We start from the raw sequence: 23,927 nt of genomic DNA on the forward strand, positions 1-23,927 counted from the left end.
AAAGCGCTGAGATTCTGCTGAGCTGGTGCTGCTGTTGCCACTTAGCAGCACACACACAGCTGCTGGGGCCGGGCTAGGAGGAAGAGAGGACACTGGACAGCAGCAGCTGCGCAGCCGCAGACCCAATCCTGTCGCAGACAGACTCAGCGCGAGACTGCCTAGCACGAGTCCCATCACGCACTGGTCACATGACCGCTCTGTGTTATCACGTGATCAGAGCTCAGGGAAGATGGCGGTAGAAGAGGACCAGGAAGCGCTGCTACCCGGGTCGGGCGATGGAAGCCCTGGCAGAACTGAACGGAGGCAGATGTCGGCAATCTGTGACCCCAGTAGGTTCGCTCATCGGGTCGTGGTGCTGGTCCTTATGTGCTTCTTGGGCTTTGGTGAGTTAGTTGTATGTACAGCCTGTTTGCCCTCCTTCCGAGTTATTGACCTGTAGATGAGGTAGCGTCTAGTTTCTCTTCGTGCTAGATCATGATGAGAGTCCAGTCAGTAAAGGCCAGTCGTAATTAGCTGTGGGTCTGCAGCGCCTGGCAGCATAGAGGCTGGTAAAGTTTGCTGGGACCTGTAGCAGTTAGAGTTGCATATGTGGCATGGCTGTTACTCCTACACTGGTAATCTGTGTCCCAGGCAAATTTGGAAAGCTCTGTACTAATCTGCTTTCCTGCTTAGCTGCAAATGTTTCACATATGGATTGCACATGTATTTATTTTTATTTTTTTTATTCTTGTGGCTCCATTTAGTATTAATACCAGGGCCGGTTCTACACCTTGTGGCGATCAGTGCGAAGTTTCTACTGGCACCCCCTTCCCTGCGGAAAACAGTTTGTCACAGTTTGCCTCCGGAGCGTGACGGAAAATAGCGGTGTGGCTTCATAGGGGAGGGGTGTGGCCACAGTTATGCCCCAAGTAGCTGTGCCCCAAGTAGTTGTGCCCCCCCCAGTAGCTTTGCCCCAGTAGTTGTGCCCTGTTGCTTTGCCCCCAGTAGTTGTGCCCACTGTTGCTGTGCCCCTTAATAGCCGCTTACAAACACACACAAAAATAAAAAAACAATACTTACCACTGCCCCGCTCCTGCTTCCCGACCGCTGCTGCTCTGCCTGGCCTCCCGCGGCTCCTCTCTATGGGAGAGACGTCATGACGTCTCTCCCATAGCAGCGCCGCACAGACACTAGAGGTCAATAATGACCTCTAGTGTCTGTCACTGGAGCCGGCTGCAGCGGTCTCCCACACAGCCCATGGCGTCTGCTGCAGCCGGGGTGTGGGTAGGCGGCGGTGCCTGCGGGGTGACTGCGGTCGCAGCGCCCCGAGCGCAGGCACTGCTTGCCCGCACCAAGAACCGCTCCTGATTAATACTTATGTCCAGCTGCATATTTTGTTTAGCATCACAATGATTGTAAGCTCCACACGGTTATGGGTCGTTAGGTCGACACAACTTAGGTCAACCACCAAATTTGCATTTATTGTGCACACCCCCTGGATAGGGAACATCTGGTACACCCCTTCCCCTAACGAATACTTGGGCACTTGAGGGGAGGGGGGTTAGGTATAGTAATAAATAGTATTATTTGGTCTACGTCAGTTGTGAGGTTACATTAAGCACAGTTTTTCTGTACACCAAAATATTCTAAAGTCTCTTTCTGAAACACACTTGTTGACTATCGTGTTTCCATCATTAATAGAAGAATCAGATATCAGTCATTTTGCACCTTTTCAATACCTCTAATTTTTGCTTGTGGTCACAGGATGGTTTCCCACTTTTTCATGTGCTTCTGCCAGGTTGATTTCTGTTTTTTAGTTATCATGACTGCACAGAAATTAATTGCCCCCTAATGCCTTTTAATTGCTATTGCATATAAATCACTTGCATATGTCCAAAAATAAGTCTGCATTTATTTAAAGGAAATGGAAGCATGTCGCCTGTCACCTCTATTATTTAATCGCCATTGACCCATTGCTTCGCATTTTAGATGCTGATGAGACCTTTAAAGGTATACTGGTGGGTACACGGGTGATAAAATTGACAGTGTTAGTGGACGATGTACTACTATACATCTTGAACCCTAATGAAGCATTACCTCATATATTTGACTTATTAAAACGTTTTGAAGAAATATCAGGATTTGCGGTGAATTTACACAAATCTATAGCCCTCCCATTGGGTAATGGTGCATTGCAGTCTCAGGTTGTTAATACTACTTCACTGAAGTAGGCCAAAGACAGTTTTACATATTTAGGAGTTCAAGTTCCTCGACAGTTGCCTAATTTGTACTCATAATTATACACCCATAATCAGACGTATCTCTGCTGAACTCGAGAACTGGAAAAACCTACCCCTGTCATATCTTGGTCACTTGAATTTAATTAGGATGATATCTTTTCCGAGTTTGATGTATCTCATTCAGGCTCTCCCCCTCTTTATCACGCAAAAAGATACTCAATATATTTATAACATTTTTAGACATTTCATTGGGAATGGTAAAAGACCTAAGATTAGTTTGATAAAACTGCAACAATCTAAGAAAAATGGAGGGGTGGGATTCCCTGATAATCAACAATATAACAAAGCAGCTATGTTTTGATACTTGTCAGATTGGATTGTGGACAGGATAACTATGCCGGCAGACAGGGCTACCCTACATGGGGCCATCCAGAAGTTGGTGGAGGCATAGGTTATTGTACCAGTTTCTCCCCAGATGCAAAACAAAGGTTACTATTCAAATCTTTTTGTGGTACCGAAACCGGATGGTTCGGTCAGGCCCATTTTGAACTTTTAAATCACTAAACCCCTTTCTGAGGGAGTTCGAGTTCAAAATGGAGTCTCTAAGGGCAGTGATATCAGATCTGGAGGAGGGGGAATTCCTGGATATCAAGGATGCGTACCCTCCACATTCCGATTTGGCTGCCGCATCAAGCTTCTCTCCGATTTGCACTGCTGGACTGTCATTTTCAGTTCCAGGCCCTGCCATTCAGCCTCTCCACAGCACCAAGGGTATTCACCAAGGTGATGGCGGAAATGATGGTTCTCCTCCGCAGGCAGGGGGTGAACATAATTCCATATCTGGACGATCTTCTGATAAAGGCATCGTCCAAGGAGAAGCTGTTACGGTCCATAGCTCTCACGGCCCAGCTTCTCAGGGAACATGGTTGGATCCTGAATCTCCCAAAATCACATTTGGAACCAACCAAGAGGTTGTCCTTTCTGGGAATGATCCTCGACATGGAAATGCAGGGGGTGTTTCTTCCAGAGGAAAAAGCGTTGGTCATACAAACAATGGTCCGGGATGTCTTGAAGCCAGCCCGGGTGTCGGTTCATCAGTGCATTCGCCTTCTGGGAAAGATGGTGGCCTCTTACGAGGCTCTGCAGTAAGGGAGGTTTCATGCTCGGTCCTTCCAACTGGATCTCCTGCACAAGTGGTCGGGATCCCATCTACACATGCACCAGAGAATACGTCTGTCGCCAAATGCCAGGATTTCACTCCTTTGGTGGCTGTAATTACCTCACCTTCTGGAGGGCCGCAGGTTCGGGATTCAGGACTGGATCCTTCTAACCATGGATGCAAGTCGCTGGGGCGCAGTCACTCAAGGGGAAACCTTCCAAGGAAGGTGGTCAAGAAGTCTGGAAGCCGGCCTGCCGATAAACATTCTGTAACTAAGAGCCGTCTACAACTGTCTTCTCCAAGCGGCTCATCTTCTGAGAAATCGGGCCATTCAAGTGCAGTCGGACAATATAACGACAGTGGCTTACATAAACCGACAGGGCGGAACGAAGAGCTGCAATGTCAGAGGTAACAAGAATCATCCTCTGGACAGAAAAACACGCGTTGGCGCTGTCAGCGATCTTCATTCCGGGAGTAGACAACTGGGAAGCGGACTTCCTCAGCAGACACGATCTCCATCCAGAGGAGTGGAGTCTCCATCTGGAGGTGTTCATGGAGGTAACAGATCTTTGGGGCGCACTCCAGATCGACATGATGGCCTCTCGTCTCAACAAGAAGCTTCGGCAGTATTGTTCCAGGTTTAGGGAGGAAGAGAGATGCAGATGCACACTCCTAGCACTAAGAACACTGATAGTAAAAATAATTTAAATAAACTCTCACAATTAAAATGGAGTATAATTGAAGTTCTTAGCACAGGTTGAGGGACCCGCAAGCCGTGGCGGTGGACGCCCTAGTGACTCCGTGGGTGTACGTGGTTCCTCCACTCCAAATCATTCCAAGAGTTCTCAAACTCATAAGGAGAACAGGAGTTCAGGCAATCCTCATCGCTCCGGACTGGCCGAGAAGGGCTTGGTACGTGGATCTACTACTAGAAGAGCTGAGTCCTCTTCGGCAGGACCTGCTGCAGCAGGGGCCGTTCGCCTATCAAGACTTACCACGGCTACGTTTGACTGCATGGAGGTTGAACGCCAGATACTAGTTCGGAAGGGCATTCCGAACAAGGTTATTCCTACCATGATACAGGCTAGGAAAGGAGTAACGTCAAAACATTACCATCGTATTTGGAAAAAATGTGTCTTGGTGTGAGTCCAAGAAGTTTCCTGCAGTGAAGTTTCAACTGGGACTTTTTCTTCTCTTCCTGCAAGCAGGTGTGGATATGGGCCCGAGGATAGGATCCATAAAGGTCCAAATTTCGGCCCTATCCATTTTCTTCCAGAAACAGTTGGCTGCCCTCCCTGAGGTTCAGACTTTTTTTTTTTTTTTTTTAAGAGAGTTCTGCACATCCATCCTCCCTTTGTACCGCCTACGGCGCCCTGGTGTTGCAGTTCCTCCAGTTGGACTGGTTTAAACCTCTACAGGAGGTTGAGGTCAAGTTTCTCAGGTGGAAGGCTGTCACTTTGTTGACCTTAGCTTCTGCTAGACGTGTGTTGGAGTTGGGGGCTTTGTCTTGTAAAAGCCCGTACTTGATCTTCCATGAAGACCAAGCTGAGCTTTGGACACGTCGGCAGTTTCTTCTGAAGTTTGTGTCGGCATTTCATATCAATCAACCTATTGTGGTGCCAGTTGCGACTGACTCCTCAATTTCATCAAAGTCCTTAGATGTTGTAAGGGCTCTAAAAATCTATGTGAGGGGGACTGCTCGTCACAGAAAATTGTACTCTGTTTTGTCCTATATGATCCCAAGAAAATTGGGTGTCCTGCTTATAAGCAAACGATCTCTCGCTGGATCAGGTTCACTATCCAGCATGCGTATTCTACGGCAGGCTTGCCGTGTCCTACGTCTGTTAAGGCCCACTCTACTCGTAAGGTGGGTTCTTCCTGGGCGGCTGCCCGGGGTGTCTCGGCTGCTTGGTCGGGGTCGAACACGTACGCAAAGTTCTACAAGTTCGATACTTTGGCCTCTGAGGACCTTAAGTTTGGTCAATTGGTTCTGCAGGAGCCTCCGCGCTCTCCCTCCCGTTCTGGGAGCTTTGGTACATCCCCATGGTACTAATGTGGACCCCAGCATCCTCTAGGACGCAAGGGAAAATAGGATTTTAATTACCTACTGGTAAATCCTTTTCTCGTAGTCAGTAGAGGATGCTGGGCGCCCGCCCAGCGCTTCGTTTTCCTGCAGTGGTTGTTTAGTTCAGTACTACTTAGTTCTGGGTTAAGTACTGTTTTTTTGTTACTTGGTACAGTAAGTAATCTTGTTCAGCCGTTGCTGATGTTTCAAGCTAGTTAGCTTGGTTTGCCTTGTGTGTGAGCTGGTGTGAATCTTGCCACTATCTGTGTACAATCCTTCTCTCGAAGATGTCCGTCTCCTCGGGCACAGTTTCTAGACTGAGTCTGGTAGGAGGGGCATAGAGGGAGGAGCCAGCCCACACTCTTAAACTCTCAATGTGCCAATGGCTCCTAGTGGACCCGTCTATACCCCATGGTACTAATGTGTGCCCCAGCATCCTCTACGGACTACGAGAAAAGGATTTACTGGTAGGTAATTAAAATCCTATTATCTTCTACAGTATGTAAATGTGTCTTTACATAAGGCTTTACATACAGTACTTTATAAACCTGATGTGAGAAATCACTGATTGTGTATACCGCAGTATAATGGCCTGGAATGGTCCATCACTGACACACTGCTCACAGCTTCCCATGGCACTATAATATTATTCGATAATGAAAATAAATCCCAAAATAAATGTGTACCTTCTTACTCCAACCACACGCTAGCTCAATGCTCAAGGTATTTTCTCTGAGTATTTGTTTTCTTGTAAGTACAGGTGGATCCAGGTTAGCAATCATTTACTAGTCGATAGACTGTCATTGGAGGAAAATGTTAACTCATTCGTGGATTCTCTGGCTTTTTTTTTTTTTTTTTTTGGAGTGAGGGGGGGGGGGGGGGTTTGTAAACATTCTTTCTCTGACGTCCTAAGTGAATGCTGGGGACTCCGTCAGGACCATGGGGATTAGCGGCTCCGCAGGAGACAGGGCACAAAAGTAAAAGCTTTAGGATCAGGTGGTGTGCACTGGCTCCTCCCCCTATGACCCCCCTCCAAGCCTCAGTTAGATTTTTGTGCCCGGCCGAGAAGGGTGCAATCTAGGTGGCTCTCCTAAAGAGCTGCTTAGAGTAAAAGTTTCTTAGGTTTTTTATTTTCAGTGAGTCCTGCTGGCAACAGGCTCACTGCTACAAGGGACTTAGGGGAGAGAAGTGAACTCACCTGTGTGCAGGATGGATTGGCTTCTTAGGCTACTGGACACCATTAGCTCCAGAGGGAGTCGGAACACAGGTCTCACCCTGGGGTTCGTCCCGGAGCCGCGCCGCCGACCCCCCTTGCAGATGCCGAAAAGTGAAGAGGTCCAGAAACGGCGGCAGAAGACTCTTCAGTCTTCATAAGGTAGCGCACAGCACTGCAGCTGTGCGCCATTGTTGTCAGCACACTTCATAGCAGCGGTCACTGAGGGTGCAGGGCGCTGGGGGGGGCGCCCTGGGCAGCAATGATAGTACCTTATTCTGGCTAAAAATACATCACATATAGCCCCTGGGGGCTATATGGATGTATTTAACCCCTGCCAGGTCTCAGAAAAACGGGAGAAGAAGCCCGCCGAAAAGGGGGCGGGGCCTATTCTCCTCAGCACACAGCGCCATTTTCCCTCACAGAAATGCTGGTGGGAAGGCTCCCAGGCTCTCCCCTGCACTGCACTACAGAAACAGGGTTAAAACAGAGAGGGGGGGCACTTATTTGGCGATATGTATATATATTTCTCTAACGTCCTAGTGGATGCTGGGACTCCGTCAGGACCATGGGGAATAGCGGGCTCCGCAGGAGACAGGGCACATCTAAAAAAGCTTTTAGGTCACATGGTGCGTACTGGCTCCTCCCCCTATGACCCTCCTCCAAGCCTCAGTTAGGTTTTTGTGCCCGTCCGAGAGGGTGCAATCTAGGTGGCTCTCCTAAAGAGCTGTTTAGAAAAGTTTTTTTTTAGGTTTCAATCTCAGTGATTCCTGCTGGCAACAGGATCACTGCATCGAGGGACTTAGGGGAGAGATTTCCAACTCACCTGCGTGCAGGATGGATTGGAGTCTTAGGCTACTGGACACTTCGCTCCAGAGGGAGTCGGAACACAGGTCAGCCTGGGGTTCGTCCCTGAGCCGCGCCGCCGATCCCCCTTACAGACGCTGAAGAGACGGCAGAACGGAGGTCCGGAAAGCAGGCGGCAGAAGACTCCTCAGTCTTCTTGAAGGTAGCGCACAGCACGGCAGCTGTGCGCCATTGTTGTCACACGGCTCACTGACTCAGTCACGGAGGGTGCAGGGCGCTGCTGGGGGCGCCCTGGGCAGCAATATAATTACCTTTAGTGGCAAAATAAATACATCACATATAGCCATTAAGGCTATATGTATGTATTTTAACCCAGGCCAGTTTCTTAAAAACCGGGGAAAAGCCCGCCGAAAAAGGGGCGGAGCTTATTCTCCTCAGCACTCAGCGCCATTTTCCTGCTCAGCTCCGCTGGTGAGGAAGGCTCCCAGGTCTCTCCCCTGCACTGCACTACAGAAACAGGGTAACAAAGAGAAGGGGGGCATAAATTGGCGATATTTATATATTAAGAGCGCATATATAGTAAACAACACCTTCTAGGGTTGTTTATATACATTTATAGCGCTTTTGGTGTGTGCTGGCAAACTCTCCCTCTGTCTCCCCAAAGGGCTAGGGGGTCCTGTCTTCGATTAGAGCATTCCCTGTGTGGCTGCTGTGTGTCGGTACGTGTGTGTCGACATGTATGAGGACGATGTTGGTGTGGAGGCAGAGCAATTGCCGATGATGGTAATGTCACCCCCTAGGGAGTCGACACCGGAATGGATGGCTTTAGTTATGGAATTACGTGATAATGTCAGCACATTACAAAAGTCAGTTGACGAAATAAGACGCCCGGCAAACCAGTTAGTACCGGTTCAGGCGTCTCAGACACCGTCAGGGGCTGTAAAACGTCCTTTACCTCAGTCAGTCGACACGGGTACCGACACAGATGAATCTAGTGTCGACGGTGAAGAAACAAACGTATTTTCCAATAGGGCCACACGTTATATGATCACGGCAATGAAGGAGGCTTTGCAGATCTCTGATACTGCTGGTACCTCAAAAAGGGGTATTATGTGGGGGGTGAAAAAACTACCTGTATTTTTTCCAGAATCAGAGGAATTGAATGACGTGTGTGATGAAGCGTGGGTTAACCCCGATAGAAAACTGCTAATTTCCAAGAAGTTATTGGCATTATACCCTTTCCCACCAGAGGTTAGGGCGCGCTGGGAAACACCCCCTAGGGTGGATAAGGCGCTCACACGTTTATCAAAGCAAGTGGCGTTGCCGTCTCCTGATACGGCCGCCCTCAAGGATCCAGCAGATAGGAGGCTGGAAACTACACTGAAGAGTATATACACACATACTGGTGTTATACTGCGACCGGCAATAGCCTCAGCCTGGATGTGCAGTGCTGGGGTAGTGTGGTTGGATTCTCTGACTGAAAATATTGATACCCTGGATAGGGACAGTATTTTATTGACTCTAGAGCAATTAAAGGATGCTTTCCTTTATATGCGAGATGCTCAGAGGGATGTTTGTACTCTAGCATCAAGAGTAAGCGCGATGTCCATATCTGCCAGAAGAAGTTTATGGACGCGACAGTGGTCAGGTGATGCGGATTCCAAGAGGCATATGGAAGTATTGCCATATAAAGGAGAGGAATTGTTTGGGGTCGGTCTTTCGGACCTGGTGGCCACGGCAACTGCCGGCAAATCCACTTTTTTACCTCAGACCCCCTCCCAACAGAAAAAGACACCGTCTTTTCAGCCGCAGTCCTTTCGCTCCTATAAAAAGCGACCAAAAGGACAGTCTTATCTGCCGCGAGGCAGAGGAAAGGGTAAGAAAGGGCAGCAAGCAGCCCCTGCCCAGGAACAGAAGCCCGCCCCGGCTTCTACAAAGCCATCAGCATGACGCTGGGGCTTTACAAGCGGACTCAGGAACGGTGGGGGGTCGACTCAAGATTTTCAGCAATCAATGGGTTCACTCACAAGTGGACCCGTGGGTCCTGCAGATAGTATCTCAGGGTTACATGCTGGAGTTCGAAAGGTCTCCCCCTCGCCGGTTCCTAAAGTCTGCTTTACCAACGTCTCCCTCAGAAAGGACGTCGGTTTTGGAAGCCATTCACAAGCTGTATTCTCAGCAGGTGATAGTCAAGGTACCCCTCCTACAACAGGGAAAGGGGTATTATTCCACACTATTTGTGGTACCGAAACCGGACGGTTCGGTAAGGCCTATTCTAAATCTGAAATCCTTGAACCTGTACATAAAGAAATTCAAGTTCAAGATGGAGTCACTCAGAGCAGTGATAGCGAATCTGGAAGAAGGAGACTTCATGGTGTCCTTGGACATAAAAGATGCTTATCTACATGTCCCGATTTACCCCTCACACCAAGGGTATCTCAGGTTCGTGATACAAGACTGTCATTATCAGTTTCAAACGCTGCCGTTTGGGTTGTCCACGGCCCCTCGGGTCTTTACCAAGGTAATGACCGAAATGATGGTTCTTCTACGAAGAAAAGGCGTATTAATTATCCCTTACTTGGACGATCTCCTGATAAGGGCAAAGTCCAGAGAACAGCTGGAAGTCGGTGTAGCGCTAACACAAGTAGTGCTTCAGCAACACGGGTGGATTCTAAATCTTCCAAAATCTCAATTGACCCCGACAACACATCTGCTGTTCCTGGGCATGATTCTGGACACGGTTCAGAAAAAGGTATTTCTCCCGGAGAAAGCAAGGGAGTTATCCGAACTTGTCAAGAACCTCCTAAAACCAGGAACTGTGTCAGTACATCAATGCACAAGAGTCCTGGGAAAGATGGTGGCTTCGTACGAAGCGATTCCATTCGGCAGATTCCATGCACGAACATTTCAGTGGGATCTGCTGGACAAATGGTCCGGATCGCATCTACACATGCATCAGCGGATAACACTGTCACCGAGAACAAGGTTGTCTCTCCTGTGGTGGTTGCAGACTGCCCATCTGTTAGTGGGCCGCAGATTCGGCATACAGGACTGGGTCCTGGTGACTACGGATGCCAGCCTACGAGGTTGGGGAGCAGTCACAAAGGGAAGAAACTTCCAGGGCGTGTGGTCAAACCTGGAGACGTCTCTTCACATAAATATACTGGAGCTAAGAGCGATCTACAATGCTCTAAGCCTGGCAAAATCGCTGCTTCAGGGTCAGCCGGTGTTGATCCAGTCCGACAACATCACGGCAGTCGCTCACGTAAACCGACAAGGCGGCACGAGAAGCAGGAGTGCAATGGCAGAAGCTGCAAGGATTCTGCGCTGGGCGGAGAATCATGTCGTAGCACTGTCAGCAGTGTTCATCCCGGGAGTGGACAACTGGGAAGCAGATTTCCTCAGCAGACACGACCTTCACCCGGGAGAGTGGGGACTTCATCCAGAAGTTTTCCACATGATTGTGAACCGTTGGGAAAAACCAAAGGTGGACATGATGGCGTCTCGCCTCAACAAAAAATTGGACAGGTATTGCGCCAGGTCAAGAGACCCTCAGGCAATAGCTGTGGACGCTCTGGTAACACCGTGGGTGTACCAGTCAGTGTATGTGTTCCCTCCTCTGCCTCTCATACCAAAGGTACTGAGAATTATACGGAAAAGAGGAGTAAGAACAATACTGGTAGCTCCGGACTGGCCAAGAAGAACTTGGTATCCGGAACTTCAAGAGATGCTCACGGAGGATCCGTGGCCTCTACCTCTAAGAAGGGATCTGCTTCAGCAGGGACCTTGTATGTTCCAAGACTTACCGCGGCTGCGTTTGACGGCATGGCGGTTGAACGCCGGATTCTAAAAGAGAAGGGCATTCCTGAGGAAGTTATTCCTACTTTAATTAAAGCCAGGAAAGAAGTGACCGCACAACATTATCACCGCATTTGGAGAAAATATGTTGCGTGGTGTGAGGCCAAGAAGGCTCCAACGGAAGAATTTCAATTGGGTCGATTCTTACATTTCCTGCAAGCAGGATTGTCTATGGGCCTCAAATTGGGGTCCATTAAAGTTCAAATTTCGGCCTTATCAATTTTCTTCCAGAAGGAATTGGCGTCAGTGCCTGAAGTACAAACTTTTGTCAAAGGTGTACTACATATACAACCCCCAATAGTGCCTCCAGTGGCACCGTGGGATTTGAACGTGGTTCTAAATTTTCTCAAATCTCATTGGTTTGAGCCTTTAAAATCGGTAGATTTAAAATACCTTACATGGAAGGTAACCATGCTGTTGGCCCTGGCTTCAGCCAGGAGAGTTTCGGAGTTGGCAGCTTTGTCATACAAAAGCCCATATCTGATATTCCATTCGGACAGGGCAGAATTGAGGACACGTCCTCAATTTCTCCCTAAGGTGGTTTCGGCATTTCACTTGAACCAGCCTATTGTGGTGCCTGCGGCTACTAGCGACTTGGAGGACTCCAAGTTACTGGACGTTGTCAGAGCATTAAAAATATATATTTCAAGTAAAGGCCCATTCCACAAGGAAAGTGGGCTCATCCTGGGCGGCTGCCCGAGGAGTCTCGGCATTACAACTTTGCCGAGCAGCTACGTGGTCAGGGGAGAACACGTTTGTAAAATTTTACAAATTTGATACTCTGGCTAAAGAGGACCTGGAGTTCTCTCATTCGGTGCTGCAGAGTCATCCGCACTCTCCCGCCCGTTTGGGAGCTTTGGTATAATCCCCATGGTCCTGACGGAGTCCCAGCATCCACTAGGACGTTAGAGAAAATAAGAATTTACTTACCGATAATTCTATTTCTCATAGTCCGTAGTGGATGCTGGGCGCCCATCCCAAGTGCGGATTGTCTGCAATGCTTGTACATAGTTATTGTTACAAAAATCGGGTTATTACTGTTGTTGTGAGCCATCTGTTCAGAGGCTACTTCGTTTGTGTTATCATACTGTTAACTGGGTTCAGATCACAAGTTGTACGGTGTGATTGGTGTGGCTGGTATGAGTCTTACCCGGGATTCAAGATCCTTCCTTATTGTGTACGCTCGTCCGGGCACAGTACCTAACTGAGGCTTGGAGGAGGGTCATAGGGGGAGGAGCCAGTACGCACCATGTGACCTAAAAGCTTTTTTAGATGTGCCCTGTCTCCTGCGGAGCCCGCTATTCCCCATGGTCCTGACGGAGTCCCAGCATCCACTACGGACTATGAGAAATAGAATTATCGGTAAGTAAATTCTTATTATTAAAATGCTATAAGGGAAAAACACTTATATAAAGGTTGTCCCTGTATAATTATAGCGTTTTTGGTGTGTGCTGGCAAACTCTCCCTCTGTCTCCCCAAAGGGCTAGTGGGGTCCTGTCCTCTATCAGAGCATTCCCTGTGTGTGTGCTGTGTGTCGGTACGTGTGTGTCGACATGTATGAGGACGATGTTGGTGAGGAGGCGGAGCAATTGCCTGAAATGGTGATGTCACTCTCTAGGGAGTCGACACCGGAATGGATGGCTTATTTAGGGAATTACGTGATAATGTCAACACGCTGCAAGGTCGGTTGACGACATGAGACGGCCGGCAAACAAATTAGTACCTGTCCAGGCGTCTCAAACACCGTCGGGGGCTGTAAAACGCTCATTTACCTCAGTCGGTCGACACAGACACGGACACTGACTCCAGTGTCGACGGTGAAGACACAAACGTATTTTCCTTTAGGGCCACACGTTACATGTTAAGGGCAAAGAAGGAGGTGTTACATATTTCTGATACTACAAGTACCACAAGAAGGGTATTATGTGGGGTGTGAAAAAACTACCTGTAGTTTTTCCTGAATCAGATAAATTAAATGAAGTGTGTGATGATGCGTGGGTTTCCCCCGATAGAAAATTATTGGCGGTATACCCTTTCCCGCCAGAAGTTAGGGCGCGTTGGTAAACACCCTTTAGGGTGGATAAGGCGCTCACACGCTTATCAAAACAAGTGGCGGTACCGTCTCCAGATAGGGCCGCCCTCAAGGAGCCAGCTGAGAGGCTGGAAAATATCCTAAAAAGGTATATACACACATACTGGTGTTATACTGCGACCAGCGATCGCCTCAGCCTGGATGTGCAGCGCTGGGGTGGCTTGGTCGGATTCCCTGACTGAAAATATTGATACCCGTGACAGGGACAGTATTTTATTGACTATAGAGCATTTAAAGGATGCATTTCTATATGCGAGATGCACAGAGGGATATTTGCACTCTGGCATCAAAAGTAAGTGCGATGTCCATATCTGCCAGAAGATGTTTATGGACACGACAGTGGTCAGGTGATGCAGATTCCAAACGGCACATGGAAGTATTGCCGTATAAAGGGGAGGAGTTATTTGGGGTCGGTCCATCGGACCTGGTGGCCTCGGCAACAGCTGGAAAATCCACCTTTTTTACCCCAAATCACATCTCAGCAGAAAAAGACACCGTCTTTTCAGCCTCAGTCCTTTCGTCCCCATAAGGGCAAGCGGGCAAAAGGCCAGTCATATCTGCCCAGGGATAGAGGAAAGGGAAGAAGACTGCAGCAGGCAGCCCATTCCCAGGAACAGAAGCCCTCCACAGCTTCTGCCAAGTCTTCAGCATGACGCTGGGGCCGTACAAGCGGACTCAAGTGCGGTGGGGGGTCGTCTCAAGAGTTTCAGCGCGTAGTGGGCTCACTCGCAAGTGGACCCCTGGATCCTACAAGTAGTATCCCAGGGGTACAGACTGGAGATTCGAGACGTCTCCCCCTCGCAGGCTCCTGATGTCTGCTTTACCAACGTCTTCCTCCGACAGGGAGGCAGTATTGGAAACAATTCACAAGCTGTATTCCCAGCAGGTGATAATCAAAGTACCCCTCCTACAACAAGGAAAGGGGTATTATTCCACACTATATTGTGGTACTGAAGCCAGACGGCTCGGTGTGACCTATTCTAAATGAGAAATCTTTGAACACTTACATACAAAGGTTCAAATCAAGATGGAGTCACTCAGAGCAGTGATAGCGAACCAGGAAGAAGGGGACTATATGGTGTCCCTGGACATCAAGGATGCTTACCTCCATGTCCCAAATTGCCCTTATCACCAGGGGTACCTCAGGTTCGTGGTACAGAACTGTCACTATCAGTTTCAGACGCTGCCGTTTGGATTGTCCACGGCACCCCGGGTCTTTACCAAAGTAATGGCCGAAATGATGATTCTTCTTCAAAGAAAAGGCGTCTTAATTATCCCTTACTTGGACGATCTCCTGATAAGGGCAAGGTCCAGAGAACAGTTGGAAGTCGGAGTAGCACTATCTCAAGTAGTTCTACGACAGCACGGGTGGATTCTAAATATCCAAAATCGCAGCAGTTTCCGACGACACGTCTGCTGTTCCTAGGGATGGTTCTGGACACAGTCCAGAAAAAGGTGTTTCTCCCGGAGGAGAAAGCCAGGGAGTTATCCGAGCTAGTCAGGAACCTCCTAAAACCAGGAAAAGTGTCAGTGCATCATTGCACAAGAGTCCTGGGAAAAATGGTGGCTTATTACGAAGCGATTCCATTCGGCAGATTCCACGCAAGAACTTTTCAGTGGGATCTGCTGGACAAATGGTCCGGATCGCATTTTCAGATGCATCAGCGGATAACCCTATCTCCAAGGACAAGGGTGTCTCTCCTGTGGTGGTTACAGAGTGCTCATCTTCTAGAGGGCCGCAGATTCGGCATTCAGGATTGGATGCTGGTGACCACGGAGGCCAGCCTGAGAGGCTGGGGAGCAGTCACACAGGGAAAAAATTTCCAGGGAGTGTGATCAAGTCTGGAGATTTTTCTCCACATAAATATACTGGAGCTAAGGGCAATTTACAATGCTCTAAGCTTAGCAAGACCTCTGCTTCAAGGTCAGCCGGTATTGATCCAGTGGGACAACATCACGGCAGTCGCCCACGTAAACAGACAGGGCGACACAAGAAGCAGGAGGGCAATGGCAGAAACTGCAAGGATTTTTCGCTGGGCGGAAAATCATGTGATGGCACTGTCAGCAGTGTTCATTCCGGGAGTGGACAACTGGGAAGCAGACTTCCTCGGCAGGCACAACCTCCACCCGGGAGAGTGGGGACTTCATCGGGAAGTCTTCCACATGATTGTGAACCGTTGGAAAAGACCAAAGGTGGACATGATGGCGTCCCGCCTGAACAAAAAACTGGACAAGTATTGCGCCAGGTCAAAAGACCCTCAGGCAATAGCTGTGGACGTTCTGGTAACACCGTGGGTGTACCAGTCGGTGTATGTCTTCCCTCCTCTGCTTCTCATACCCAAGGTATTGAGAATTTTAAGACGTAGAGGAGTAAGAACTATACTCGTGGCTCCGGATTGGCCAAGAAGGACTTGGTACCCGGAACTTCAAGAGATGCTCACAGAGGACTCATGGCCTCTGCCGCTAAGAAGGGACTTGCGTCAGCAAGTACCATGTCTGTTCCAAGACTTACCGCGGCTGCGTTTGACGGCATGGCGGTTGAACGCCGGATCCTAAGGGAAAAAGGCATTCCGGAAGAGGTCATTCCTACCCTGGTCAAAGCCAGGAAGGAGGTGACCGCACAACATTATCACCACATGTGGCGAAAATATGTTGCGTGGTGTGAGGCCAGGAAGGCCCCATGAAGAAAATTCAACTCGGTCGTTTCCTGCATTTCCTGCAAACAGGAGTGTCTATGGGCCTCAAATTGGGGTCCATTAAGGTTCAAATTTCGGCCCTGTCGATTTTCTTCCAGAAAGAATTGGCTTCAGTTCCTGAAGTCCAGAAGGTTGTCAAGGGAGTACTGCATATACAACCCCCTTTTTGTGCCTCCAGTGGCACTGTGGGATCTCAACGTAGTTCTGGGATTCCTAAAATCACATTGGTTTAAACCGCTCAAATCTGTGGATTTGAAATATCTCACAGGGAAAGTGACCATGCTGTTGGCCCTGGCCTCGGCCAGGCGAGTGTCAGAATTGGCGGCGTTTGTCTCAAAAAAGCCCATATCTGATTGTCCATTCGGACAGGGCAGAGCTGCGGACTCATCCCCAGTTTCTCCCTAAGGTGGTGTCAGTGTTTCACCCGAACCAGCTTATTGTGGTACCTGCGGCTACTAGGGACTTGGAGGACTCCAAGTTGCTAGATGTTGTCAGGGCCCTGAAAATATAGTTTCCAGGACGGCTGGAGTCAGGAAAACTGACTTGCTGTTATCCTGTATGCACCCAACAAACTGGGTGCTCTTGCTTCTAAGCAGACGATTGCTAGTTGGATGTGTAGTACAATTCAGCTTGCACATTCTGTGGCAGGCCTGCCACAGCCAAAATATGTAAATGCCCATTCCACAAGGAAGGTGGGCTCATCTTGGGCGGCTGCCCGAGGGGTCTCGGCTTTACAACTTTGCCGAGCTGATACTTGGTCAGGGGCACACCCTGACTGAGGAGGACCTGGAGTTCTCTCATTCGGTGCTGCAGAGTCATCCGCACTTTCCCGCCCGTTTGGGAGCTTTGGTATAATCCCCATGGTCCTGACGGAGTCCCCAGCATCCACTTAGGACGTCAGAGAAAATAAGAATTTACTTACCGATAATTCTATTTCTCGTAGTCCGTAGTGGATGCTGGGCGCCCATCCCAAGTGCGGATTGTCTGCAATACTTGTACATAGTTATTGTTACAAAAATCGGGTTATTATTGTTGTGAGCCATCTTTTCAGAGGCTCCGCTGTTATCATGCTGTTAACTGGGTTCAGATCACAGGTTGTACAGTGTGATTGGTGTGGCTGGTATGAGTCTTACCCGGGATTCAAAATCCTTCCTTATTGTGTACGCTCGTCCGGGCACAGTATCCTAACTGAGGCTTGGAGGGGGGTCATAGGGGGAGGAGCCAGTGCACACCACCTGATCCTAAAGCTTTTACTTTTGTGCCCTGTCTCCTGCGGAGCCGCTAATCCCCATGGTCCTGACGGAGTCCCCAGCATCCACTACGGACTACGAGAAATAGAATTATCGGTAAGTAAATTCTTATTTTTTTCTCTTTCATCCACTAGTGGACACTGGAGTCCTATACAGTAGGGGTGTGAAGCTTGCAACCGGAGGTGTGGCACAATCTAAAAATTAGCATTGTCTGCACAGCCGGCTCCTCCCCCTTCACATCCCTCCTCCCTCAGTTTGAAAAACTGTGCTAAGAGGAAAGAAGCACAGATGGGAGCTCCTGCTCCATATAGCATTATTATCATTTTTTTTTTTTTTTTTTATATTTTTTATGTTTTGTTCTGACTGGAGTAATCCCTCCTAACTAAAAGGAGGGTACAGGCTTTACCTAAAGAGAAACTGCCCAATCCCTCCTAAATGACAGGAGGGTGCAGGTTTAACCAGAAGAAGAAAGGCTGCGTCAACCTAATAAAAGGGGGACAATAGTCTTCAAAACGGAGAGACAAGGAGCCCAGCTAAAGGGATCTACATCTCTCTACAGTAAAATCCGAAGCACAGAGTCAGGAGTGTCTCGGGGTACTGTGAGTACTGGTGGTAAGAGGGGCCCTAGTTCATAAAATTATGATCTTCGTGCAGGAGATCTTTATAATGTTAGTCCCTCTGCACGCTGCTGCCTTCTGGTAAACTTAACTACCAGCGCAGCATCACCAGCTACAACCCTCCCTCCCTACATGCTAGTGTCTCCCGGCCGCAGCTGCTCTCACACAATGATCCTGTGAGCGCGCTCCCTCCCTCCACCGCCTCTGCACCTAGGGATAGTGTCCACTGCGGCTGACAGCCGCAGCAGTTCTCCTACGCTGCCCTTACACGCAGAAAGAGGCTTTTCTATGATAATCCCTGGCAGGCTAGCAGCGCAGCTCCCCCGCCGTAGACACAGCGCGGTCTCTCAACTCCCGCTGCATATCAGCTCCCCCGCCCGGCCCCCTTCCTTTACAGCGCTGAGGGATACACAGCGCTGCTGCCAGCGGCCGCCGCTCAATCACACAGCGGGTCGCTTAGGAAGCGCGTCCCCTCCTGCCGCCCGCTCAAACGGTATCCTGCCACCAGCGGAGGACTGGGGGAGACGGCAAGGGGGATATGTCTAAAACAACTTAGAAAGAGGCGGAAGACCTGTTGTTGGTAAATCGGCCTGAAGCAGCCATAAAGGGGGCAAAGTGATCAGGGAACGCCTTTAATATATATATATAGGTAGGAGGTATTACGCCCCCTTTAGATTAGACAGGCTTCCAGGCCAGTCAGAGCAGAGGGAGGGGTTTTTATAATAGAGCACTACTCCCTCTACTGGAGATTTGTATATTAGGACTCTGCTGTAATGGATTTTCAATGCATTTATGATATATATTTTCAAGGGACTTCTAAACAAAAGATCCCGACGAAATAAAGGGAACGACTGGTTCACAACCCCGACCTCAGAACTGAAATACAGTTGGGTGTGCGAGGGTTGCAACGAGGCTGGTGATAATAGTAATAATAATATTTTTTGTGTGTATTATATACAAAAAGATCCAACTAGGTGGATCCAGTATACCTTTAATCCCATCACCCGTTACGGTCTTTCTGTTCCCATTATAAAGGGGGAAAGCACTGTGGAGCGCTCTATGGGGTGCGGCTTCAAAAGTCAAAAGCACTTACCAAGAACACTAGAATTTATTATGTATACAAACTGTAATAAGATGAGTGTTAGCTTGGGCGACCCCCGGGTATGCGTTCCCTGTTTAGTTAAGGGCGCTCAACTCGGGAGCAAGGCTCCACCAAGATCAGGGGAGCGAGCCCTGACAAATATTTCAAAGGAAATGTCAGAATCCCTCAGCAGTCAGTAAGGGCTAAGGGATTCTCCAAGACCATGGAGGAATTTCTAATTTAAATTAATCCCTCCTGCTCAAGCATTAGGCAAGGTGAGCAAGGCGGTTAATAGAATCCTTCCCATCTTACACGATGGAGGAAGAGGGTCTTATTATAGATGAAAAGGCGAGATAATTAAGTCTGCCTGAGATCAGGAGTTTTATGGTGATCCTATGCTTCAAGAAGTAAGGAGTTAAGGAACCAGAGAGTTTTCCATTTATCCGTATCAGGAGAAGACAAGTCTATGCCTCAAACTCTCCAGACTGATAAACGTTTAAACACACAGCGGGGCGCTTAGGAAGCAGGGAGAAGACAATGTCCCCTATGCCTAGCGTGACCACCTTAAAGGATATGTCATGTCGCGAAGGTAGACACTGCATTAAAATCAATTTTTGTAGCAGCACATTGTCGCATGGGCTGAGCGTAAGAAAGTAGCCTGGAGAAAAATTCTCAGCGGAGCATATTCGAGAATCAGCGACTTATATGTGCCAGGCTTCAAAGGACGCTAGTAAAATAGTGTCCTGCATCTCGGTTTCGCCCATTTCGGCTAGAGGAATTTTATGGCTCAGAGAAGGGCGAGTGGACTCCGATCCCAAGAATAGAGACTATTACATTTGGGGGTTAGATGTTATTGGTCCTGAGTTAGACAAGTGGATTTCACAGACAACTGCAGTGAGATCTACCTTTCTACCTACTTCTTACTCGAGAGGTAAAGGTCGTTTAGTCGACACAGGAGGCAGGACAAACCTGCTTACAAACCCGTGGCATGACAGTCTCCCTGCTCACCTGGGGTCCCCCTTGGTGGGCGCAGAGTTGGAAGGTTTTCGGGACGCCTGGGCCAAAACCTCACCAGACGTTTGGGTCAAGGATACAGTTTCAAAAACTGCCACACAGTCCGTTTCTTTACAGTTTGAGGTCCTAGGTGCCCGTTGCGAGCAGGAGCATTACAGACGGCAAATTCAAAGACTCCTGCATACAAGGGGTTATGTCACCAGTCCCAGATCCTTAAAGAGGAACAGGATTTTATTCAAATCTTTTGGTAGTGCAAAATACCTTCATATCCCGATTAGGACCCCCCTGCCATGCTTACTTAAGGTTGCATGGGTGAAGGATCACTACTAATTCAGGGCCCTGAATCTTTACAAAGATCATACCAATAATGGTGACAGGATTGAGACAGTTAGGGGTCCCGATCATACCTTATCTAGACGATCTACTGATCAAGGCCTCATCTCAGGATCAACTGATAAAGGATGCTCAAACATCTCATCAATTTTTCATTCAACATGGATGGATTGTGAACTTCCAAACAATCCAACCTCATGCCAACTGGACACGGTACAATTGAGAGTATTCCTACCAGAGAACAAGATCCAGGACCCACAGAGGTTAGTGGCTCGGGTACTAAAGACACAGACTGTTTCTCTATACCTCTGTAGGCAACTTCTAGGGATGATAGTGCCGTCGTTTGAAGCTATCCTATCCGGCAGATTTCATTCCCGACCATTCCAGATGAACCGCATTGCTCAGAAGAGCAGGTTCGCACTGGCTTCTACATCGAAGAATCTGACTTCCACTATGCATACGAACCTCCTTGATTGTGTGGTCGTTGCACAAGAATCTTGTAGCAGGCAAAGAGATTCGGCATTTGGGATTGGAGGATCCTGACAACGGATGCCAGTCTCAGAGGTTGGGGTGCCATCCTGGAGGCACAAATTCCTCACGGTTGGAAGATTCAGGATGGACTAAATCCAGTCAGCTATTGCAGGTTTGGAATAAGGAGAGTTCATGGTATCCATGGACATAAAGGTTGGAAGTTACAGGAGAGCAGCCTACCCATAAACATTCTCGAACTGAGAGCAGTTTACAATGCGCTTTTCATAGCCGATGACCTAGTCATGGGTCAACACTAAAAGATACAGCCGGACAATGTCACGACGACGGCTTACATAAACCGTCAAGGAGGAACAAACAGCAGAATGGCGTTAAGGGTAGCCACAAAGATCTTGTTGTGGGCAGAAAGGCAAAACATCATCCTCTCGGCAGTGTTCATTCCAGGTATGGAGAACTGGGAAGCAGATTATCGCAGTTGCCAGGACATGCAGACGGGAGAGTGGTGCCTACTTCCACAGATTTTCGACATGGTGGTGAGGAGATGGGGTCTACCTCAAGTGGACCTAATGGCGTCTCGGCACAACCATCAGCTGCCCAGATATGTGTCCAGGACAAGAGATCCAGAAGCAGAAGGAGTGGACGCATTAACACTTCCTTGGTGTTACAGAAGGGTTTACATATTTCCACCTTTCCCACTCATGCAGAGAGTTTTAAAAAGAAGTGAAACAGGAATGAGTGTGGGCGATTCTAATAGCACCAGATTGGCTCCGCAGGAGTTGGTACTCAGACTTGCAGGTGTTCCTAGCGGAAGATCCTTGGCGGTTACCTCTGAGAGAGGACCTGCTATCTTAGGGACCGTTCCTATACTGAACAAGCTACGCTTAACGGCGTGGCTATTGAAACCCGGAAATTAAGCAACAGAGGGATACCGAGAACGGCTATTCCTACGAGGTTTGCTGTTAGGAAGCCTGTTACAGACATGCACTACTACAGAATTTGGAAGAAGTACATGGACTGGTGTCCGGAAGGTGGGTGGAATTCAACGAACTTCCACTTACCAAAATTCTACTTTTTCTTCAAGCTGGTCTAGATGGAGGACTAGGGGACTAGGTTCCTTTTTGAAGGTTCAGGTTTCAGCTCTCTCCATACTTTTTCAACAGTGGTTAGCATCCTTACAGGAGGTTCAAACCTTTTTACAGGGGGTTCTGAGGATACAACCTCCTTTCCGTACTCCCACTACGCCGTGGGACTTAAATTTAGTGTTGGAATTTTTTCTGATGACCAACTTTTGAGCCGTTGGAAAGAACAGACCTGAAATATCTCTCTTGGAAGGTCACGTCGTTCCTCGCCTGGGCTTCGGCCAGGAGAGTTTCTGAGTTTGTAGCCTTATCATGTTAGACTCCATTTTTAATTTTCCATGAGGATAGGGCAGAACACCGTACAAGAGCAGATTGCCTTCCTAAGGTCGTTTCGGGTTTCAAGTAAACCAGCTGATTGTAGTCCCATCTTTTCAGGGATTCGCAGATGGGGGCGTGTCTTGGGATGTTGTCCGAGCTTTACGAATATGCGTACAAGTTACGTTGTCCTTCAGAAGGTCGGACCATTTGTTTGTTCTCTAGGATGGTCCAAAGAAGGTTTGGCCAGCATCTAAGCAGTCTTTGTCTAAATGGATTAGACTTGCCATTCGACAAGCTTATATTTCCTGTGGTAACCAGGTTCCGGTTCCGACTGGTGCTCATACCACCAGATCAGTGGGTGCCTCATGGGCGGCTGCCAGAGGGGCTTCCGCTATTCAACTTTACAGAGTGGCGACGTGGTCCTCAGCCCACACGTTTTGCGAAATTTTACAAGTTTGATACTCTTGCGTCCGGAGACTCTAAGTTCGGACGTTTAGTTTTGCAGGCCACCGACAGCACTCCCTCCCTGGGGGATAACTTTGGGACATCCCCTACTGCAGGGGTGTCAAACACAAGGCCCGCGGGCCAAATCCGGCCCGCCAGACCTCGTCTGATGGCCCGCGGTGCCGCCGCCAGCCTTGCAGCCTCCCCTTTTTTTTTTTTTTCAATGAATTTACTCCGTGCCTGCACGGAGTAAATTCATTTTAAAAATGGCTCAAGTTAAAAAATAAAAATAAAAATTTACTTACCTTCCGGGACCTGGCCCGACTTCTTCCTGCCCCGCACTGCTCCCTGGGTGTCGGACGTGACGTCATCACGTGACGTCCGCCCGACATCTCCAGGGATCAGAGGAGCGCGCGGACGCCGCGGAGAGGAGCAAGAAGAAAGAAGTAAAAGAAAGAAAGAAAGAAGTAAAAGGTAAGTAAAGTAAATGGAGGGGGCAGATGGCTGGGCACTATAAAAGGGGGCAGATGGCTGGGCACTATAAAAGGGGGCAGATGGCTGGGCACTATAAAAGGGGGCACATGGCTGGGCACTATAAAAGGGGGCAGATGGCTGGGCACTATAAAAGGGGGCAGATGGCTGGGCACTATAAAAGGGGGCAGATGGCTGGGCACTATAAAAGGGGGCAGATGGCTGGGCACTATAAAAGGGGGCAGATGGCTGGGCACTATAAAAGGGGGCACATGGCTGGGCACTATAAAAGGGGGCACATGGCTGGGCACTATAAAAGGGGGCACATGGCTGGGCACTATAAAAGGGGGCACATGGCTGGGCACTATAAAAGGGGGCAGATGGCTGGGCACTATAAAAGGGGGCAGATGGCTGGGCACTATAAAAGGGGGCACATGGCTGGGCACTATAAAAGGGGGCACATGGCTGGGCACTATAAAATGGGGCACATGGCTGGGCACTATAAAAGGGGGCACATGGCTGGGCACTATAAAAGGGGGCACATGGCTGGGCACATATTACAAAAAACAGTAATAATTGAATGCAGTGACATTAATTTATGATAATAAAGAGTGGACACATAGACCTACAGATACAACCAGCCCTTTGATGGGGACCAAACTGCTGATGCGGCCCCCGATGAATTTGAGTTTGACACCCCTGCCCTACTGTATAGGACTCCA

General features: G+C 48.7%; 1 protein-coding gene across 2 annotated transcripts in view; it reads left to right on the forward strand.

The window, feature by feature from the left end:
• The first annotated feature begins 60 nt into the window (after positions 1 to 60).
• The window catches only part of MFSD1 (major facilitator superfamily domain containing 1), a 102,612-nt gene continuing 78,745 nt past the window's right edge, over positions 61 to 23,927 (forward strand). Inside the window, exon 1 of one of the 2 annotated variants that reach the window (XM_063916146.1) lies at positions 61 to 383. In XM_063916146.1, the coding sequence (XP_063772216.1) occupies positions 230 to 383 (154 nt within the window). In that variant the 5' untranslated portion in view covers positions 61 to 229. The remainder of the gene's footprint in view (positions 384 to 23,927) is intronic. The other variant, XM_063916144.1, reaches the window with a different exon arrangement.

Source organism: Pseudophryne corroboree, chromosome 4 (genome assembly GCF_028390025.1).
Source record: "Pseudophryne corroboree isolate aPseCor3 chromosome 4, aPseCor3.hap2, whole genome shotgun sequence".
Lineage (NCBI taxonomy): Eukaryota > Metazoa > Chordata > Amphibia > Anura > Myobatrachidae > Pseudophryne > Pseudophryne corroboree.